General features: G+C 38.6%; 1 protein-coding gene across 2 annotated transcripts; it reads left to right on the top strand.

Moving 5' to 3' along the window:
• The first annotated feature begins 546 nt into the window (after positions 1-546).
• LOC107784007 (WAT1-related protein At4g15540-like) lies at positions 547-4,159 on the top strand. 2 transcript variants are annotated; one of them, XM_075241328.1, is made up of 7 exons: positions 547-859; positions 1,053-1,115; positions 1,194-1,307; positions 1,445-1,685; positions 1,792-1,950; positions 2,848-2,996; positions 3,771-4,159. In XM_075241328.1, exons 1-7 carry the CDS (start codon positions 687-689, stop codon positions 3,940-3,942), a joined length of 1,071 nt encoding a protein of 356 aa, XP_075097429.1. In that variant the 5' UTR covers positions 547-686; the 3' UTR covers positions 3,943-4,159. The 2 variants fall into 2 exon arrangements, with proteins under 2 accessions (XP_075097429.1, XP_075097430.1); XM_075241329.1 differs by lacking the exon at positions 547-859 and adding an exon at positions 871-948.
• The last annotated feature ends 17,890 nt before the right edge of the window (positions 4,160-22,049 follow it).

Raw genomic sequence — 22,049 nt, 5'->3', positions numbered from 1 at the left:
TAGTCACCATTTTTCAGATTTTAAAATATAATATTTGGTTTACAGACCAAAGTTGGTCGCTATATTTTGATTAATAATAAATAAATAAATAACGTAATTTAAATATAGATACCAACTTTGGTCGCTAAATTTATATTATTAAAATATTAAATCGACCAAAGTTGGTCGGTATATTGTTTACCCGAAATATTTGGTTATTTTACCTTAGAGACCAAAGTTAGCGACCAACTTTAGTCCTTAAGGTAAAAGGACCAACAAAATAGCGACCAGACTTGTTTGGACACTTTTTGATCGCTTTTTGATCTGTAAGCTATCAATTTTGGTCACTTTTTGTGGTCACTTTTTTCCGGGTCTGTAGTAGTGATATAAGGAAGTAAACAAGAGACTTCATTTTCAAATACTGAAGAGCATCGTTAAACTTAATTGAAGCTGACAAAAACAAAACAAATTAAAATACACAAAAAAGGACAACAACAAAAACTGTGATATTCCTTGTTTAGAATTTCAACCTCACTCTTTGATTCCTTCAAGAAAAACCCATTGGTCCAAGCCAACTGACCCTTAAATATATATATGTGAAATATCGGAAGAAACATGTTTGTTGGAGTTTCATTTGATTTTTAGTTGCTTTATTTCTCTTTCGAAAGAAAACAAAAGGAGAGAGTGAGAGTGAGAGGTGAAAGAAGATGGAAAGTGCAGTTCCATTGATGGCAATGGTAGTTCAGCAGTTAGCACAAGTTGGATCTATGGTGGCAGCTAAAGTGGCTATGTCAAGTGGGATGACTCCTTTCACTTTTACTTTCTACTCAAGTGCCTTTTCAACTCTCATTCTTATTCCACTTTCCTTCCTCCTCCATAGGTATCTTTTCTCTACATAATTTCATTTCCTCTGCTTACATTAATTGTTGTATCGTGACAAATGGGTTACACTATATGCTATGTTTTGAAGTAATAGTTTGATGAATCATTTCGAGTTCAATTAATTTTTGCGGGAAATGAACTTCTTGTTTCATACTCTTTTTTATTTATTTGTTCTTTTTGTGTATATGCAGATCAGCTCTTCCACCTCTTTGGCCAACTTTTCTCTATGGATTTTTCTTGCTTGGCCTAATGGGGTATGTAAATTTGTGCCTCATTTCAACAAATCTATTACTATAGAGAAGAAATGGCTAATTAATGGTGCAATATTGTAGTTTCTTGATGCAAGTTGTTGGAATTCTTGGACTTCAATATTCCTCTCCATTACTTTCCACAGCAATATTGCAACTAATTCCAGGGTTCACCTTCATTCTTGCCGTCATTCTCAGGTTTAAAACCCACCTTTCCTTTAAACCATTTAATTACAATGTTTCTATTCTATTAAACTTGTCCAAATTCTATATAAATATTCAAATTTTGTAATGCTCTTCACAATCTTTATTTTTTTATTTTTTTATTTTTTAAGGATGGAAAACTTTGACTACAAGAGTTTGAACACAGTGGCTAAATCTGTTGGGACCTTGGTATCAATAATAGGTGCACTTGTTGCAACTCTATATAAAGGTCCTCAAGTTTTTGGAAACCATTTGAATTCAATATTAACAGCTCCTTCTCATTTTCTACTCAACCAATCTTCTGCCTGGGTAATTGGAGGTTTGCTTATGATGATTACCTCTCTAATTGCTTCAGTATTTATCATTTCACAGGTAATTAATTAATATTGCTAAGAAATATGCTTTCCCTAATAGACTTTGATAATAAAATAAAGTGAAATGATCAATTTTTCCTTTGTTTCATGTTTTGCAATTGCAGGCATTTGTCCTTAAGAAATACCCGACAGAGCTGATTGTAATGCTGTTTTATAGCAGCTGTACTACAATTTTGTGTGCTGCTTTCTCTTTAATTACTGAAAGAGACTTGAATGCTTGGAGCTTAAGCCCTCAGCGCAGATTAAAGGCTCTCATATACTCGGTAATTAAGTAGATACATATGTTCCTTGATGCATCAATCAATATGTACATTTACCACCATATCGAACCTTGTGAATTGCGTGAAAGTAAAATACATCAAACTTAGAGGGTCAAAGAGTTTTAGGACCCGTTTGGCCATAGATTTTGCCAAAATAAATTTGGGTTTTATTGGCAAACACATGTTTGGATATAGATTTTACCTATATTTTGACAAAATTCCAAATCCAAAAAATAGCTGGTTTTGGGCCAAAATGTCACTATTACATTTTTAAAAAATTGTCCCAAACTTTTGTATTTTATAAAAGAACCAACTATTTTTTATTTTGTAACAATGTTACTTCATCTTCCCGTTCATCTGATAATGTATCATGTAGATCATTATAAAAATGAGAATGTTGTACCAAATTTATTTATGTTCAGGACTATGATTTGGGATAATATAATAAATATTATTGATAATGGTACTATTGGGTATTTGTGATAGTTTTTAGAACTTGTAGGTATAAGTCATGTTTCATGTTTTTCCAAAATAAATTTGGGAAATATGTTTTGAAAACTAATGCCCAAACATTTTCATCTTCAAAGTAAACTTCACCCAAATTAGATTTTTCAAAACAAATTTGGGAATCTATGACCAAAAACTACCTTAGTAAACGTTTTTTGAGGAAAAAAAAAGTGAATGAATTTACCCCCAAATATGAATATTTATTTCATCACTTGTTTCAAGATGTGTTATGAACTATTGATCGGCATGTTGATTTATTATTGACTTGCCTAACGGTAACATTATGTCATCACTGCCCATAGTGGGAATTGAGTCGTGACCCAGGCCCCAAATACTCCCATCACTAGGGATAGATTTTTTTTAAAAAAATCTTTTCATTTTTGGCAAGTGCAGGGTTTCTTTGGAAATGTATTCCAAGTGAGTATAGGCTCATGGTGTGTGAGGAAAAGAGGACCTCTCTTTGTTGTCATGTTCCATCCAATAGGTATTGTGATTGCAATGGCTGCCAGCATATTCTTGGGTGAAACTATCCATATTGGAAGGTAAATCAGACATCATTTAAGGCTTCTTTCCCTTCTCCTATTTTTGTGGTCATTTGTGAGTTTTTGTTTTCTCGATAACGAGCGAAGTTAAGGATAAATTCCACATATGATTGCTGAATTTTATCTATTATTACAGTAAAGTCATTTTATTACACTAAAGTAACTATAATATTTTTATTATAACATTGAAGTCCGGAATTTTCACATTGAAGTAACAAAAATTTTTTACACTAAAATAGTAAAGCCACAAAACTTTATCCACTCCAACAATATAGTCATCTAGATATGTTTTGTCATTATAGTAGGGAAAAATCTAGTAACCTTACTGTAATATTGGATAAAATTTAATTACTCTAACGTAACAAAAAATAGTACTATCTAACTTTTCTATTATAGTGGGTAAAGTTCAGTTTATTATTATAGTGAGTAACATTCAACTGCTTTTAATGTGATATAAAATAGTGTTGATAACTTTATTGTCGTTATTGTCGTATCAATAAAGTTTAGTAACCTATAGAATTAATCCGCAAAATCAAAAGCACATTCAAGATTTTAAACTAGTCAGTGTTATATTACATACTTCTATGTGACAATTAGTGTACATTTAGTGTAAATTTGTACTAGTATTTTAAAAAATTTTAACTCCCAAAAATGTGATTGTGCTTCCACTTGCTGTTGCAAAGACAAATCTTCCCCTGATTGAACTAATTACTGTAATTGTTAAGCTTTAATGAAATAAAAATCAATGACCATCTTGTTCATTGTTTAATGTAGTTTGTTGGGATCAATCATCATTCTACTTGGGTTTTACTCAGTGATATGGGGAAAAGCTAAAGAATGGAAAATGGGAGAGAACAATGGATGGAAGAGCCTGGAATCAAACAGCAACAACGTGCCTTTACTACAAAACAAAGTTGATGATCTATCCATGATACAAAACCATTGAAGACTCGCACTTTGTTAGTGGGCCTAATGGAAGATGGAAACAAATTCATAAATAACCATTCTTCGTCATTTTGTAATTGAAAAATAACCATGGTTAAATTTTACTAGTGAAATTCTAGAACATTCTCATAGAATTTTTACTTTTGAAATTCGAACCTTCATGTTAGTAGTTATTTTATTGCATGGCTGCAAAGTGGCTAGTCCATACTATTACTATATATTTTTGGGATATTGTGATTCCATCGTGGATCTCGTGAACAATAGCGTTGAATGTGTTCATTCTAATTAAACACTCTTTCAATTGGACCTTTTACCTATATATGGAAATCAATAAACCTAAATATTACTATTAGGGAGGTTTCCATTTAATCACATAACATAACTATATTTACTAATTGTATATTCAATAAGAGATTAAGCTCCAATCTTTCCGATTTTAGGCTCTAATCTTTCTCTTCTCTCTTTCACACACCTCAATCCACTCCACGGTGCTACTACTTGGGTCTCAATTAGAATTTTACTGTATTTTTATTTTAAGCCATTATTTAAATTTTACCTTACTTTAAAAAGTTTTATAAATATAAACTCAACGGTTGATACCATTTAACATTTGAAATATCCGAGAAAACTTATACACTACACCTTGTCAAAGATAAAAAAAATCCAATACCGTGAAGGTAGTTTATTGTGCATCCAAAGGTTACTTAATCAATTCGAGTGGTGGCAATGTGGCTTTCACGATCGCGATGGTATTTTCGCGATCGTGAAGTGGAAGGACCTAGGCAGAATATAAGTTAGCAAATCGGAAATTTGCTCATTTCAACTCATTTCTTTCTTCCTAAGGTGATTTTGGGTGATTTGGAGGATCCACTTTCATCATCTATCATAACGTAAATTATTTTCACTCGTTGTGAGTTAAATACATAGATTATTTATAGATTTCAATATGAAAATTGATAAAAATTGTGAGTAACTAACACAATCTTCCAAAACTTTTTAAACGATATCAATTTTGTTACATCCCGTACCTTAGCATTAGGATGTGCCATAGTAAATCCACATGAGTTCGAAGGGATTATGTCTATTAGGAGGTTATAGAGGGTTTAAGACATTATTATTATTTGATTAAGGATTTTAGAGATTTGATGTAGGGATTTGATTAGGATTTCATTCTGTAATTATACACTTACCAAATATGTACACTTTATAATAGACAAATCCCCAACCAAGCTTGAGGGAATAATAATTAAGCTTTCTGCCTAAGTCTCGGTCTCTACACTCCTGAGTAATTGCTTGTGGATAGAATACAACTTAATATATACTACTCCCCATAAGATAATACTTTCTCATTAAATCAGTACAACAGCTCATTTTTTTTAAACCCCTCTCAAATTAGGAAGATTTATAGTGCTTTCACACTTCCCCTCCATGGTGACTCGAACCCAAGATCTATCAATCGTAAGTGGAGGTGAGTACATCAGCTCATTTGCTAACTTATCCATATCAAATGTTTGTGCAAATAGTTGACATAGCGACTGTCATCACTCGAAGCCCTTATATTAGTTGTCTTGTCATCTACTTTTTTTTTTTTTTTTGTGGATATTGCTTTAATGGTGCCTTTTAAATATTTCAATTACATTATTTAGGAGTGTGGTATTTTCATTTAAGTGAAGTATTTAAGTAAAAGTTTCATAAGTATAATTTTGGATAGTTACTATTATTATTATTTTCGGATATAATAAATTATACATAAATATAAGAAAGTTTATGAGATTTTCCTTATTGCACTACAGCATTTTAGCCCTACAACCACCCTTGAGAAGTGTGGCCTAAAATGCCAAGAAGTATAGCATTTGGTCAAAGGCAACACTTTATGGCTTTAGGCAACACTTTTTGGGGGTGGCCTAAAGTACTGTAACCTTTGACTATTGGCTATGCTTTATAGGTGTTGCCTTAGATGCCACGCTTTAAAAATGTGGCATATACAGTACAAAGGCCACACTTATATTTTCTCATACAGCCACGCTTTTATGACATAAGGCTACACATTTGAAGCGTGATCTTTGTCACGTTATAGACTACGCTTTTAAAGTGTGGCTTCTAGAGCAACATTTATCGTTAACAATACCAGATTAATAATTCCTATGGCCACACTTTCTAAGCGTGGCAATTTTGTCTACAGTACGAAGTAATTTTTTAAATATTTATATTAGCCACAATTTTGTGGTTAAAAAATTATATATGTTTACATTAAAGATATAAATTATTTCCTCACAAGAAAAGAAGATTATCTTTTTTACCATTTTAAGAATTAAGCGTACGAGAATTTTTACTCTTTATATGAGATTAGAAAAATTATAAGTTAGGAAAATATATGTATTTTTTGCATGGATGTTTTAAGAAAAATAATAGTGTATGTATTTATTTTATGTAGTACCATATGACTGTCACGACCCGCATCTCGGGAATCGTGATGGCGCCTACTAATGTGAGCTAGGCAAGTCAATCATTTAACTACTTACTTCATTACCCAATTATTCTTTTTAACAAATATAAGACGATAACATGAAAAACAGCGGAACCTTAAATAATTAAGTGGAAGATAACAATTAAATATCTGAAATCTACATCTATTACAACTCTTAAAACCTAAAGCACCCAAAATCTGGTGTCACGGTGTCACAGACGGTCTAAGATTTACTACATACAAAGTCTGAAGAAAATGACAATACACTGTTTCTGAATAAAAGGAAAAATGAAACAAGAAATAGGAATAGAGGAGACGCCAGGGCCTGCGGACGCCTGCAGATCTACCTTGGATCTCCGCGTGGACTGAAGGTAGCTTCCATACTACGGTCTAAAAGCTACTCCGGCTGCACAAAGTGCAGAGTGTAGTATCAGCACAACCGACCCCATGTGCTGGTAAGTGTCTAGCCTAACCTCGGCGAAGTAGTGACAAGGCTAGGACCAGACTACCAAATAACTTGTGCAGTTCAAATACATATACAGTGGAAAGAAATACAAAAATAATCAGTCAATATGGGAGGGGGAGCATGTTGTGGGGGGAGATAACAATTCCGAATAGAAAGACATCAAGTAATGAAAGAAACAATATAACTCGGATACCAACAAAGAATCAGAAATCAACAAATGCACGGCATCACCCTTCGTGCTTTTACTCTCGTCCTCACCAAAGCAATCATATAATAAAAATGTACATGGCATCACCCTTTGTGCTTTTACTCTCTTTCCTCACCATATAATTAATATAATCGGCATGGAATGGTACATCGTGCGGCACGACATCACCTTTCATGTTTTACACTCTTTCCTCACAAAACAAACAATGCACGACGTCACCCTTCATGCTTTACATTTTCCTAACAAAACAAACAATGCACGACATCACCCTTCGTGCTTTAACTCTCTTCCTCTCCCAAACAACAATCACAAAGCAAATAGGGCAAGGAATAAAGAAAATTTGTAATAAGAATCCCGGCAAGGGAACAACATCAATAATATCAACATCCCGGCAAGGGAGATAACAAATAAATCAATAATAGCCCGGCAAGGGTGACTACATAATGATCTCTTCTCTTTCTCATTTTTACTTCACATTTCACTTCACAACTCGAGTCAATGCTCTAGTGGTTCAATTATCACTTACACTTTCACAATTCGTTATACAACTTGAGCTAACGCTCCTCAATGAAAGATACAACAAAGTTATGATAATCACAATATAAAGACTCACGGGCATGCTAGACACCAACGCATAGATACTCGTCAACATGCCTATACGTCGTACTCAATAATTACCACATAGCAAATAAGACTCAATCCTAATCCCTCAAGGTAAGGTTAGACCAAACACTTGTTGCGGAAGCCAAATGTATATATATGAATGAGTCACAACTACTATACCAAAAATTATGGCAACCACCAAATGATAAATAAGACAATAAAGCAACAATAAAAAGAACACTAGAATTTACGAGGTTCGGCCAATTTTGCCTACTTCCTACAACCAATATTTTATTCCACTCCAAAAATACAAGTGAAATAATACTAAAAGAGAGAAGATACAAATGTCTTATGAATATAAGAAAGCAAATGAGATGTGTGTTTAAATCCTAAACATTAGGCCTCCTTTTATAGGGAAAAATTCCCAACCCCAAATTGTCACCCACCGATGTGGGACTTTTGACAATCAACAAATCTCCACCTTGACAAAATTCCACATCTTCAATTTTCTCTCAATAATAAATTTTGGTTGTGTCTTCATCTTCAATCTTCAGTGTTCAACAATGTTGATCAAATCCAAACAATGTTGAAACTTGACCACAGTCACCACCTTTGTCAGCATATCAGCATGATTCTCTGTAGTATGAATTTTTTTCACCGTGACTCCACCTTCTTCTATGATTTCTCGTACAAAATGATACCGAACATCAATGTGCTTTGTCCTTGCATGATAAACTTGGTTCTTCGCTAATTGAATAACACTTTGACTATCACAAAAAAATTGTGATACTTTTTTGTTCAACACCAAGCTCCTTTAGCAATCCTTGAAGCCAAATTGCCTCCTTTACAGCCTCTGTAATAGCCATGTACTCTGTCTCTATTGTAGACAAAGCAACTGTTGACTGCAAAGTAGACTTCCAACTAACTGGTGCCTTTGCAAAAGTAAACATATAACCAGTAGTTGATCTTCGTTTGTCCAGATCACCCACAAAATCTGAGTCACAGTATCCAACTATAGACTGATTGCATTCCTGCTCAAAAACTAACCCAACATCTACAGTATTATGAATATACCGTAGAATCCACTTCATAGCTTGCCAATGCTCCTTTCCTGGATTATGCATATATCTGCTAATAACTCCAACAACTTGTGAAATGTCAGGTCTCGTACAGACCATTGCATATATCAAGCTACCAACAGCATTTGCGTATGGTACCTTTGACATACACTCTCGTTCAGCTTCATCTTTTGGCGACATAGTAGTACTAAGCTTAAAATGGGGAGCAAGTGGAGTACTAACTGGCTTAGTCTTTTCATCTATGTCAAAACGTTGTAATATTCTTTTCAAATATTCTTTCTGAGATAAACAAAGTTTCTTTGAACGTCTATCTCTTATTATCTCCATGCCAAGAATTTTCTTTGCCTCACCCAGATCCTTCATCTCGAACTCCTTCTTCAGTTGAATCTTCAACTTATCAATTTCTTCTGAATTCTTGAAAGCTATCAACATATCATCAACATATAGGAGAAGATATACAAAGGAACCATCTTTAAGATTGCGCAAATATACACAATGATCGTATTTGCTTCTCTTGTACCCTTGCCGCAACATAAACTCGTCAAATCGCTTGTACCTTTGTCTAGAAGATTGTTTCAATCCGTAAAACGATTTTTCAAGTTTGAACACCAAATTTCTTTTCCAGCAACTTTGAATCCTTCTGGCTGAGTCATGTAGATTTCCTCCTCCAAGTTTTCATGTAAAAACGCAGTTTTTACATGCATCTGAACTAGTTCCAATTCCAATTGTGCTACCAAAGCCAACATAATTCTAATGGAGGAATGTTTTACAACTGGAGAAAATACTTCATTGTAATCAATTCCCTACTTTTGAGCATATCCTTTGGCCACCAATCTTGCTTTGTAGCGAACATCTTCTTGGTTAGGAAATCCTTCTTTCTTTGCAAATACCCATTTGCACCCAATTGCTTTCTTTCCCTTCGGGAGATTGGCCAATCTCTATGTATGATTCTGATGAAGGGACTGTATTTCATCATTCATGGCAATCCTCCACTTATCTTCTTCTGAACTTTGGACTGCGTCTTTATATAAGTGGTAGGAACATCATCAACTATAATTGAGGTGACACAAGCAACTGTCTCTATGAGACGAACAGGTTTTGTTATTGTCCTTTTTGGTCTGCTGGTTGCTATTGATTCAAGTTGTTGTTTGAAAGTTCCTGAGTTGGAATCTCCCTCTCTACTGGCTCTTCTTCCAGAGGATAATCTTCATTTGTTTCCTCCTCTGCTTCTTGTGTCGGAAAAATAAATTTTCCCTCAAACTCCACCTGCTTAGAAGCACCCTCATTTTGTTTGGTATCTTCTGTTACCTTATTTACCATAGCAGATTCATCAAAGGTAACATCCCTGTTGAATATTACTTTCTTTGTCATAGGACACCATAAGCGATATCCTTTGACTCCAGAAGGAATCCCTATAAAAATAGCCTTCTTTGCTTTTGGATCTAATTTTGACTCTGTCACATGATAATATGCGGTTGAGCCAAACACGTGCAAAGAGTCATAATCTACAGCAGGTTTTCCATACCATTTTTCAAATGGTGTCTTGCCATCAATAGCAGTAGATGGTAGACGATTAATGAGGTGGCATGCATATGTAATTGCCTCAGCCCAAAATTCTTTGCCCAAGACAGCATTGGACAACATACACCGTACCTTCTCCAGCAAGGTTCGGTTCATACGTTCTGCCACCCCATTCTGTTGTGGTGTATGTCTGATAGTGAAGTGTCGGACGATGCCATCATCTTCACAAACCTTATTGAAATGATCATTTTTGTATTCACCTCTATTATCTGTGCGAATACACTTGATCCTCCTGCCTGTTTGATTCTCCACCATCGTCTTCCATTTGAGAAAAATTCTCAGCACTTCATCTTTGCTCTTCATTGTATACACCCACACTCTTCGGGAAAAATCATCAACAAAGGTTACAAAATAGTGCTTCCCACCCAATGAAGGTGTTTTGGAAGGACCCCAAACATTAGAGTGTACATAATCCAAAATACCTTTAGTATTATGGATCGTTGTACCAAATTTAACCCTTGTCTATTTTCCTTTGACACAATGCTCACAAAACTCCAAGTTGCAAGTCTTTACTCCTTTTAATAATCCTTGATCTGATAGAGTTTTCAAGGATTTTCCTCCAGCATGTCCCAAACGCATGTGCCATAGCCTGGTGCTTCTGCCTCTTTGTCGTCACTGGACGTCATTGTCGCTGTCCCAATAACTGTACTACCACGATAGCGGTACATGTTATTGTTCTTCTGATTAGCCTTCATTACCACTAGTGCACCAGAGCATACTCTCATCACTCCATTTTCTGCAATGATTTTGAACCCTTTTGATTCTAGGGCTCCCACAGAGATGAGATTCTTCTTCAAATCCGGTACATATCGAACATCTATCAATGTTCTGATCATTCCATCATGGTTCCTTAATCGTATTGAACCAATGTCATATGAGGTAAGAGGGCTGTTATCCGCTGTGTGGATGACTCCATATTCTCCTTCTTGAAATTCCACGAACCAGTCCCTGTTGGGACATATATGATAGCTACAAGCCGAGTCCATCAACCATATGTCTGATGATGTTGATGACTCTATTGTAACTAATGAGAAGTTTGAATCATCACAATCAGCTACATTTGAATCCATAATGGCCTTTCCATTATTATGTTTGGCCTTATTCTTCAACTTCGGACAGTCTTTCTTCTAGTGCCCCTTTTCTCGACAAATGGCACATTCATCTTTACTGGGTTTAGATCTTGACTTGGATCTTCCCTTCTTTGTCCTCATTTGATTTTGAGGACGACCCCTCACAACCAGTGCTTCTCCTTTTCCGCCCTTTTGTTTTTCTCCCTTTCTATGTTCATAGTTGTACAAAGCCGAACAAACTTCTCTGAGAGAAATTTCGCCATTCCCATGGAGTAGAGTAGTTTCAAGGTGCTCGTACTCATCAGGAAGTGACCCCAATAACATCAAGGCCAAGTCACCATCATCAAAAGTTGCATCCATATTTTGCAAGTCTGTGACCAACTTATTGAAACTGGTGATATGTTCGTTCATTGTGGTACCAGGAACATAGGTGAAGCGAAACAGTCTCTTCTTCATGTACAATTTATTTTGATTTTTTTTCTTCAAAAATTTATCCTCCAGTGTTTTCCATAATTTACTTGCAGAAGTTTCCTTTGTGTATGGATATTTCTGCTCTCTAGCAAGGTAGGATCGAATGGTACCGCAAGCAACACGGTTGATAATTCTCCAATCTTCTTCTCCAATAACATCTGGTCTTTTTTCTTCAATGGCAAGATCTAGCCCTTGTTGAAAAAGGACATCTAGAACCTCGCCTTGCCACATCCCAAAATGTCCTGATCCGTCAAAAATTTCTTCCGTAAATTTCGCATTTGACACAATTCTTGTCATAAGCGAAGATGCCAACGATGACGTATTGACATTTGATGTAGATTCTTCTTGTTTATTGTCTCCCATTTTGACACAAATATTATTTAATAGCTGACGACACAAATCAAGATTATTTCCTTTCTGGTGTGGAAGATCAGACTAAATTGCAACCATAGAGCATACTAAGACAGAACCTTGTCACAGTTACCAAGATAAATCTTTTCTGATGTGGAAGATCAGACTATGCTGCAACCACATAGCATACTTAGACAGTACATTGGCTCTGATACTAATTGTTACGGAAGCCAAATATATATAGTGTGAATGAGTCACAACTACTATATCAAAAATTATGGCAGCCACCAAATAATAAATAAGACAATAAAGCAACAATAAAAGGAACACTAGAATTTACGAGGTTCGTCCAATTTTTCCTACTTCCTCGGACACAACCAATATTTTATTCCACTCCAAAAATACAAGTGAAATAATACTAAAAGAGAGAAGATACAAATGCCTTATGACGATAAGAAAGAAAATGAGAGGTGTGTTTAAATCCTAAATATTATGCCTCCTTTTATAGGGAAAAATTCCCAACCCCAAATTGTCACCCACCGATGTGGGACTTTTGACAATCAACAACACTTACCTCGACGCCACGAACACAATTCACGATTCAACTATAGCTTTACCCCTGAATTCCACCACCAATTCACTCGTATCTAGTCACAAGTTACTTAATTACATCAATAAATGCTAAATGAATCAACCCCAATACATGAAAATGAGTTTTCTAAAATTTTACCCAAAAAGTCAAAAATCGTCCCCGGGCCCACATGGTCAAAACTCGAGGTTCGAACCAAAACCCGATTACTCATTCCCCCATGAACCCAAATATATAATTTATTTTGAAATCGGACCTCAAATCGAGGTTCAAATCCCCAATTTTTGAAAAATCTAGGTTCTACCCAAAATACCCAATTCCCCCATGGAAACCATTGATTTTAAGTTGAAACCATGTTAAAAGATGTTAATGATTAAAAGAAATGAGTTAAAATTAACTTACAATCGATTTGGAAGAAGAGTTGTTCTTGGAAAATCGCCCAAATGAGTTTGTGTTTTGAAAAGATATGAAAAATGGGTTTAAAATCGTCTAAGTATAAAGTTGCAGGTCGCAGGTATGTGAAATGCGAACAGGGGTTCGTAATTGCGAACCCCGACCTATGCTAAGTTGGGAAATGCGAAACAGGGTTCGAATTTGTGAACCCTTCAGGGAAGTTGGACTTTCGCTTTTGCGAAAGGGGCCCTCGCATTTGCGAGTTGGAAATTGCGAGAGGGGAGCCGCATTTGCGACTCAAGGCTGAAACAAGACTAATCACATTTGCGATCAAAGCCTTGTATTTGCGAGCAAGATAGGCCTGGGCTAGTTTCGTATTTGCGATCCAGACTTCGCATTTGCGAGCTTGCATTTGCGAGCTAGGCTACGCAGCTGATCATACCAGCAAAATTTCTGCAGCTTTCTAAGTCTAAAATCCACCCCGTGGCCTATCCAAAAATCACCCGAGCCCTCGGGCTCCAAACCAAAAATACACAACCTCAAAAACATCCTACGGACTTATTCGTGTACTCAAATCACCAAAATAACATCATGAACATCGAATTAAACCTCAAGATCAATGAAATTTCTCAAAACTTCTTTAAACATCAAATTTTGCATTGAAGGTCCGAATCACGTCAAACGGATTCCGTTTCTTAACAAACTTCACATAATCATCTTAAACCATATATAAGACATGTACTGGGCGCCAGAACAAAAATACGGGCCCGATACTTACATGTTCTAATCAAAATTTATTTCCAAACCTTATGAACAATTTCAGAAAACAATTTTCTTCAAAAATTTATTTCTCGAGCTTGGGACCTCGGAATTCGATTTCGGGTATACACACAAGTCCCATATTTTCCTATGGACCCTCCGGGACCGTCAATTCACGGGTCCGGGTCCGTTTACCCAAAACATTGACTGAAGTCAAATTAACTTATTTTATAGTCAAAATTTATCATTTTTCATGGATTTTCACATATAGGCTTTCCGGCTACGTGTTCGGACTACGTACGTAGATCGAGGTGATGCTAAAAGAGGTTTTTAAGACCTTAGAACGTAGAATTCATTTTAAAACAAGTGATGACCTTTTGGGTTATCACATTCTCCACCTCTAAAATAACTGTTCGTCCTCGAACGGACAGAAGAAGGAAGTTCTTGAGTCGGGGAAAAGATGGGGATAACGGCTCCGCATATCGGACTCGGACTCCCAGATCGATGCCTGAGGAGGCTGACCTCTCCACTGAACACGAATAGAAGGAAAACTCTTCAATCTCAACTGACGAACCTGCCGGTCTAGAATAGCTACTGACTCTTCCTCATAAGACAAGTCCTTGTCCAACTAGACAGTGCTGAAATATAACACGTGGGATGGATCGTCGTGATATTTCTGAAGCATGGACACATGAAACACTAGATGCACGACTGGCAAGCTCAGCGACAATGCAAGTCTATAAGCCACCTTTCCCACTCGATCAAGAATCTCAAACGGGCCAATGAACCTAGGGCTAAGCTTTCCCTTCTTCCCAAATCTCATCACGCCCTTCATAGGCGACACTCGAAGAAATACCCGCTCACCAACCATGAGTGTCAAATCACGAACCTTGCGGTTGGCATAACTCTTTTTCCTGGACTGAGCTATATGAAGCCTATCCTGAATGATCCTGACCTTATCCAAGGCATCCTGAACCAGATCCGTACCCAATAACCGAGCCTCTCCCGGATCAAACCATCCAACCGGAGGCCGACACCGCCTACCATACAAAGCCTCATAAGGAGCCATCTGAATACTCGACTAGTAGTTGTTGTTGTAGGCAAACTCTACTAAAGGCAAAAATATATTCCACGAGCCTCCAAAGTCAATGACACAAGCTCGGAGCATATCCTCCCAAAATTTAAGTAGTCCACTCGGACTGTCCATCCGTTTGGGGATGAAACGATGTGCTCAACTCAACCCGTGTGCCCAATTCTCGCTAAACTGCTCTCCAAAAATGGGAGGTAAACTGTGGAGCTCAATTCGAAATGATAGACTCGGGCACACCATAAAGGCGAACAATCTACAAGATATAGATCTCAGCTAACCTCTCAGAAGAATAACAGACAGCCACATGAATGAAATGCACTAACTTGGTCAGCCTATTAATAATAACCCACACTGCATCAAACTTCCTTTGAGTCTGTGGGAGACCAACAATGAAGTCTATAGTGATCTGCTCCCACTTCCACTCGGGAAGCTCAATCCTCTGAAATGAACCACCAGGCCTCTAATGCTCGTACTTAACCTGCTGACAATTCAAACACCGAGCCACGTATGCAATGATATCCTTCTTCATTCTCTGCCACCAATAGTGATGCCGCAAATCGTGAAACATCTTAGCGGTGCCCGGATTAATAGAGTACCTGGAACTATGGGCCTCCTCTAAAATCAACTCTCGGAGCCCATCCACATTAGGCATACAAACTTGACCCCGCAATCTCAAAACTCCATCATCACCTAAGGTAACCTGCTTGGCACCTCCGTTCTACACCGTGTCTCTAAGGACACACAAATGGGGATTATCATACTGTCGATCTCGTATACGCTCCAATAATGAGGAACGAGTGACGGTGCAAGCTAACACACAGCTGGGCTCTGAAACATCCAACCTCACAAACTGATTGGCCAAATCCTGAACATCCAAAGCAAGTGGTCTCTCACTGATCGGAATATAAGCAAGACTGCCCATACTGGCTGACTTCCTACTCAAAGCATCAACCACCACATTGGCCTTTCCCGGGTGATATAAGATAGTGATATCATAATCTTTCAACAACTCCAACCACCTCCTCTACCACAAATTCAACTCCTTTTGCTTGAACAAATACCGAAGACTCTTATGATCCGTGAACACCTCACATGCCACGCCATACAGATAATGCCTCCAAATCTTCAATGCGTGAACAATGATTGCCAACTCCAAATCATGAACCGGATAGTTCTTCTCATGAATTTTCAACTGCCGTGAAGCATAGGCAATGACCTTGCCATCCTGCATCAACACTACACCAAGTCCAATACGAGATGCATCATAATAGATTGTATAAGGCCCTGAACCTGTAGGCAAAACCAACACCGGTGCCGTAGTTAGATCTATCTTGAGCTTCTAAAAATTCGCCTCACACTCGTACGACCATCTGACCTGGGCACCCTTCTGGGTCAACCTGGTCATCAGGGCAACAATAAATGAGAACCCCTCCATAAACTGACGATAGTAGCCTGCCAATCCTAAGAAACTCCAAATCTTTGTAGCTGATGTTGGTCTAGGCCAGTTCTTGACTGCCTCAATCTTCTTCGGGTCAACCTAAATACCCCCTACTGATACAACATAACCAAGAAATATAACTGAACTCATACTTCAAGAACTTGGCATATAATTGACTATCCCTCAAGGTCTGAAGAACCATTCTAAGATGTTGCTCGTGCTCCTCCCAGCTGCAGGAATAAATCAAAATATCGTCAATAAAGACTATCACGAACGAATCCAAGTAAGGCCTGAACACTCGGTTTATCAGATCTATAAAAGTTGCTGGGGTGTTTGTCAACCCGAATGACATAACCAAGAACTCATAATGCCTGTACCGAGTGTGAAAGGCTATTTTAGGGACATCGGATGCCCTAATCCTCAACTGATGATAGCTAGATCTCAAGTCAATCTTCGAAAATACCTTGGCACCCTGAAGCTGATCAAACAAATCATCAATCCTCGGCAATGGATACTTATTGTTGATTGTAACCTTGTTCAACTACCGGTAATCAATACACATTCTCATCGATTCGTCCTTCTTCTTAACAAACAACACCGGCGCACCCCAAGGAAAAACACTCGGCCTAATGAAACCCTTCTCAAGCAAGTCTTGCAACTGCTCCTTCAACTCTTTCAACTCAGGCAGGGCCATACGATACGGCAGGTAGAAATGGGCTGAATGCCCGGAGCCAAATCAATGCAAAAGTCAATATCTCTATCGGGTGGCATACCCGGCAAGTCTGAAGGGAAAACCTCAGGAAACTCCTGAACAACGGGCATAGAATCAATAGAAGGAACCTCAAAACTAGAATCACGAACATATGCCAAATAGGTCAAACACCCCTTCTCGACCATACGCCGAGCCTTCACATAAGAGATAACACTACAGGTAGAATGACTAGGAGTCCCTCTCCACTCTAAATAAGGTAAACCCAGTAAGGCTAAGGTCACAGTCTTGGAATGACAGTCCAAGATGGCGTGGTAAGGTGATAACCAGTCCATCCCCAATATGACATCGAAATCAACCATGTCTAGAAGCAAAAAATCTATGCGAGTCTCAAGACCCCCAATCACGACTATACAAGAGCGATGGACTAGATCTACCACAATAGAATCACCCACCAGTGTAGACACATAAACAGGATCACTCAAAGAATCACTTGGCATAACCAGATACGGTGCAAAATAATATAACACATACGAGTACGTAGACCCTGGATCAAATAACATTGAAGCATCTCTATCATAAACCAGAACCGTACCTGTAATAACCGCATCTAAAGCCTCAGCCTCGGGCCTGGATGGAAAAGCATAACATCGGGGTTGGGCCCCACCACCCTGAACTATATCTCTGGTACGACCTACTATTGGCTGGCCTCCACCTCTAGCGGCCTGAGCTCCACCTCTAATACATCTACCTCCATCTCTAGCACCTCTACCCCCACCTCTAGTTGGCTGGGCAGGTTGTGGGACACCTGGTGCCTGAACATGGCATGGGAACCCTAATGTTAAGAGCTACTTGGTGCTCGAGGGCAAAACCTAGCAATGTGACCCATATCACCACAAGTGTAACAAGCCCTCGGCTGCTGAGACTGCTATCCCTGATGACCTGAATGACCACCCGAGAAACTCTGAAGTGGCGGTGCACTGATAGGGGCAGGTGGTGCACTGTATGACTGCTGATTAGAATACTGCATCTGAGGAACACGGCCACCTGAAGCACCATGAGAAACCTGAAGTGCCGACTGGAAAGGCCTAGGAGGATGGCCTCTACCATATGAATCCCTACCTCCAGATGAGGTACCACTGAACGGCCTGAATGACGGGGCCTCTTGTCTGACCCATGATCACCTCCCCGTGACAGAACCATCTCTACTCTCCTGGCCACATTGGCCGCCTTTTGGAAAGATATCTCACTCCCTGCCTCCCTAGCCATATGAAGACGAATCGGCTTAATAAGTCCATCAATGAACCTCCTCACCCCCTCTCTCTCGGTGGGAAGTATGATAAGAGCATGACGAGCCAAGTCAATGAATCTAGTCTCATACTTGGTAATAGTCATAGAACCCTGCTGGAGGCGCTCAAACTGCCTCTGATAGGCCTCTCTCTGAGTGATGGGGAGAAACTTCTCCAGAAATAGCTGCGTAAACTGCTCCCAAGTCAAGGCTGGCGATCTGGCTGGTCTAGCTAAACAATAATCTCTCCACCAAGTCTTGGCGGATCCAGATAAGCAAAAAGTAGCAAAATCGACCCATTGGTCTCAACTATCCCCATGTTCCTAAGAACCTCGTGACAACTGTCTAAATAATCATGGGGATCCTCAGTAGATGCACCGCTAAAAGTAGTAGTAAAGAGCTTGGTGAACCTATCCAACCTCCACAAAGCATCGACAAACATATCCGCTCCATCACTGATCTGAGCTACCACACCCGGTTGAACTACTCCAATTGGCTGAACCGCTGGAGTCTGAATCTAGGGAGATACCTGCTCCGGAGTGTGAGTAGTAGGAGTCTGGGCTCCTCCTCCAGCCTGAGATACGACTGGTTCTACAAGAAGCAAGCCTTCTCGGGCTCCATGAAGCCCAGCGGATGGACCAGAGCATCCTGAAGAACTGGGTGGCAATAAACCCCTCTAGGACCTGAGCTGGGCTCACCGGAACTGCTGGGGCCAGAACCTCATCATCAAAGTCAACCTAAGGCTCAGCCGCTGGTGTTGCTGGTCGGGGCTTAGATCTGCCCTTACCTCGGGCTCTAGCACGGCCTCAGCCTCGCCCTCTGTCCCTCATGGGAGCTACCGCTGGGGGCTCGGGATGCTGGTCAGTGTATGAGGAAGCACGTGTTCTCGCCATCTACGAAAGAATAGAGTAGAAATTCAATTAGCATTGAGAAACCAAACCGCAAGACATGAGAGAATAAATGTGAAGTTGTTCTTAACTCTATAGCCTCTGGGGATAAATACAGACATCTCCGTACCGATCCCTCAGACTCTACTAAGCATGTCTATGAACTGTGAGACCCATACAACCTAGAGCTCTGATACCAACTTGTCACGACCCGGATTTTCCACCTTCGGAAATCGTGATGATGCCTACTAATGTGAGCTAGGCGAGCTAATCATTTAACTACTTACTTCATTACCCAATTATTCTTTTTAACAAATATAAGGCGATAACATGAAAAACAACAGAACCTTAAATAATTAAGTAGAAGATAACAATTAAATATCTTAAATCTGCATCTATTACAACTCTTAAAACTTAAAGAACCCAAAACCTAATGACACAGTGTTACAGACGATCTAAGATTTACTACATACAAAGTTTGAAGAAAATCAAAAAACACTGTTTCTAAATAAAAGGAAAAAAGAAATAGGAAATAAGAATAGAGGAGACGTCAGGGCCTGCGGACGCCTACAAGTCTACCTTGGATCTCCACGTGGACTGAAGGTAGCCTCTACACTCCGGTCCAAAAGCTACTGTGGGATCTGCACATAGTGCAGAGTGTAGTATCAGCACAACCGACCCCATATGCTGGTAAGTGTCTAGCCTAACCTCAGCGAAGTAGTGACGAGGCTAGGACCATACTACCAAATAACCTGTGCAATTCAAATACATATACAACAGAAAGAAATACAGAAATAACCAGTCAATACGGGAGGGGGAGCATGTTGTGGGGGAGATAACAATTCCGAATAGAAAGACCTCAAGTAATGAAAGAAACAACATAACTCGGATACCAACAAAGAATCAGAAATCAACAATGCACGGCATCACCCTTCGTGCTTTTACTCTCTTCCTCACCAAAGCAATCATATAATAAAAATGTACACGGAATCACCCTTCGTGCATTTACTCTCTTTCCTCATCATATAATCAATATAATCGGGAAGGAATGGTACATCGTGCGGCACGATATCACCCTTCGTGCTTTACACTCTTTCCTTTCAAAACAAACAATGCACGACATCACCCTTCGTGCTTTAACTCTCTTCCTCATCCAAACAATAATCACAAAGCAAATAGGGCAATAAAGGAAATTTTCAATAAGAATCCCGGCAAGGGAATAACATCAATAACATCAACATCCCGGCAAGGGAGATAACAAATAAATTAATAATGGCCCGGCAAGGGTGACAATATAATGATCTATTCTCTTTCTCACGTTTACTTCACAATTCACTTCACAACTCGAGCCAATGCTCTAGAGGTTCAATTATCACTTACACTTTCACAATTCGTTATACAACTTGAGCCAACGCTCCTTAATGTTCATAGGTCACAATTCCTTCCACAAACTTTATACAACAAATAGAAATTTCCACTAAGGCATGAAAGATACAACGAAGTTATGATAATAACAATATAAAGACTCACGGGCATGCTAGACACCAACGTATAGATACTCGTCACCATGCCTATACGTCGTACTCAACAATTACCACATAGAAAATAGGACTCAACTCCTAATCCCTCAAGCTAAGGTTAGACCAAACACTTACCTTGATGCCAGGAACACAATTCACGATTCAACTATAGCTTTACCCCTTGATTCCACCACTAATTCGCTCGTATCTAGTCACAAGTTACTTAATTACATCAATAAACGCTAAATGAATCAACCCCAATGCATAAAAATGAGTTTTCTAAAGTTTTACCCAAAATGTCAAAAATCGCCCCCAGGACCACAGGGTCAAAACCTGAGGTTTGAACCAAAACCTGATTACCCATTCCTCCACGAACCCAAATATATAATTTATTTTGAAATCAGACCTCAAATCGAGGTCCAAATCCCCAATTTTTGAAAAATCTAGGTTCTACCCAAAACACCCAATCCCCCCATGGAAACCATTAATTTTAAGTTGAAATCATGTTAAAAGATGTTAATGATTTAAGGAAATCAGTTAAAATTAACTTACAATCGATTTGGAAGAAGAGTTGTTCTTGGAAAATCGCCCAGACCTCTGCTAAGTTGGAAAATGCGAAACAGGGTTCGCAAATCAAGGAAGCTGGACTTTCGCATTTACGAAAAGGACCATCACATTTGCGAGTTGGAAATTAAGAGAGGGGAGTTGCATTTGCGACTCAAGGCTGAAACAGGACTTATCACATTTGCAATCAAAGCCTCGCATTTGCGAGCAAGACAGGCCTGGGCTGGTTTCGCATTTGTGATCCAACCTTCGCATTTGCAGGCCTGATCATACCAGCAAAATTTCTGCAACTTTCTAAGTCTAAAATCTACCCCGTGGCCTATCCAAAACTCACCCGAGCCCTCGGGTCTCCAATCCAAATATACACACAACCTCATAAACATCCTATGGACTTATTCGTATACTCAAATTACCAAAATAACATCATGAAAATCGAATTAAACCTCAAGATCAATGATATTTCTCAAAACTTCTTTAAACATCAAATTTTGCATTTAAGGTCCGAATCACGTCAAACGGATTTCGTTTCTTACCAAACTTCACAGAATCATCTTAAATTATATATATGACCTGTA

Source organism: Nicotiana tabacum, chromosome 20 (genome assembly GCF_000715075.1).
Source record: "Nicotiana tabacum cultivar K326 chromosome 20, ASM71507v2, whole genome shotgun sequence".
Classification (NCBI taxonomy): domain Eukaryota; kingdom Viridiplantae; phylum Streptophyta; class Magnoliopsida; order Solanales; family Solanaceae; genus Nicotiana; species Nicotiana tabacum.
The sequence above is the reverse complement of the archived record's forward strand: the minus strand, read 5'-3'. Positions and strand labels throughout refer to the sequence as shown.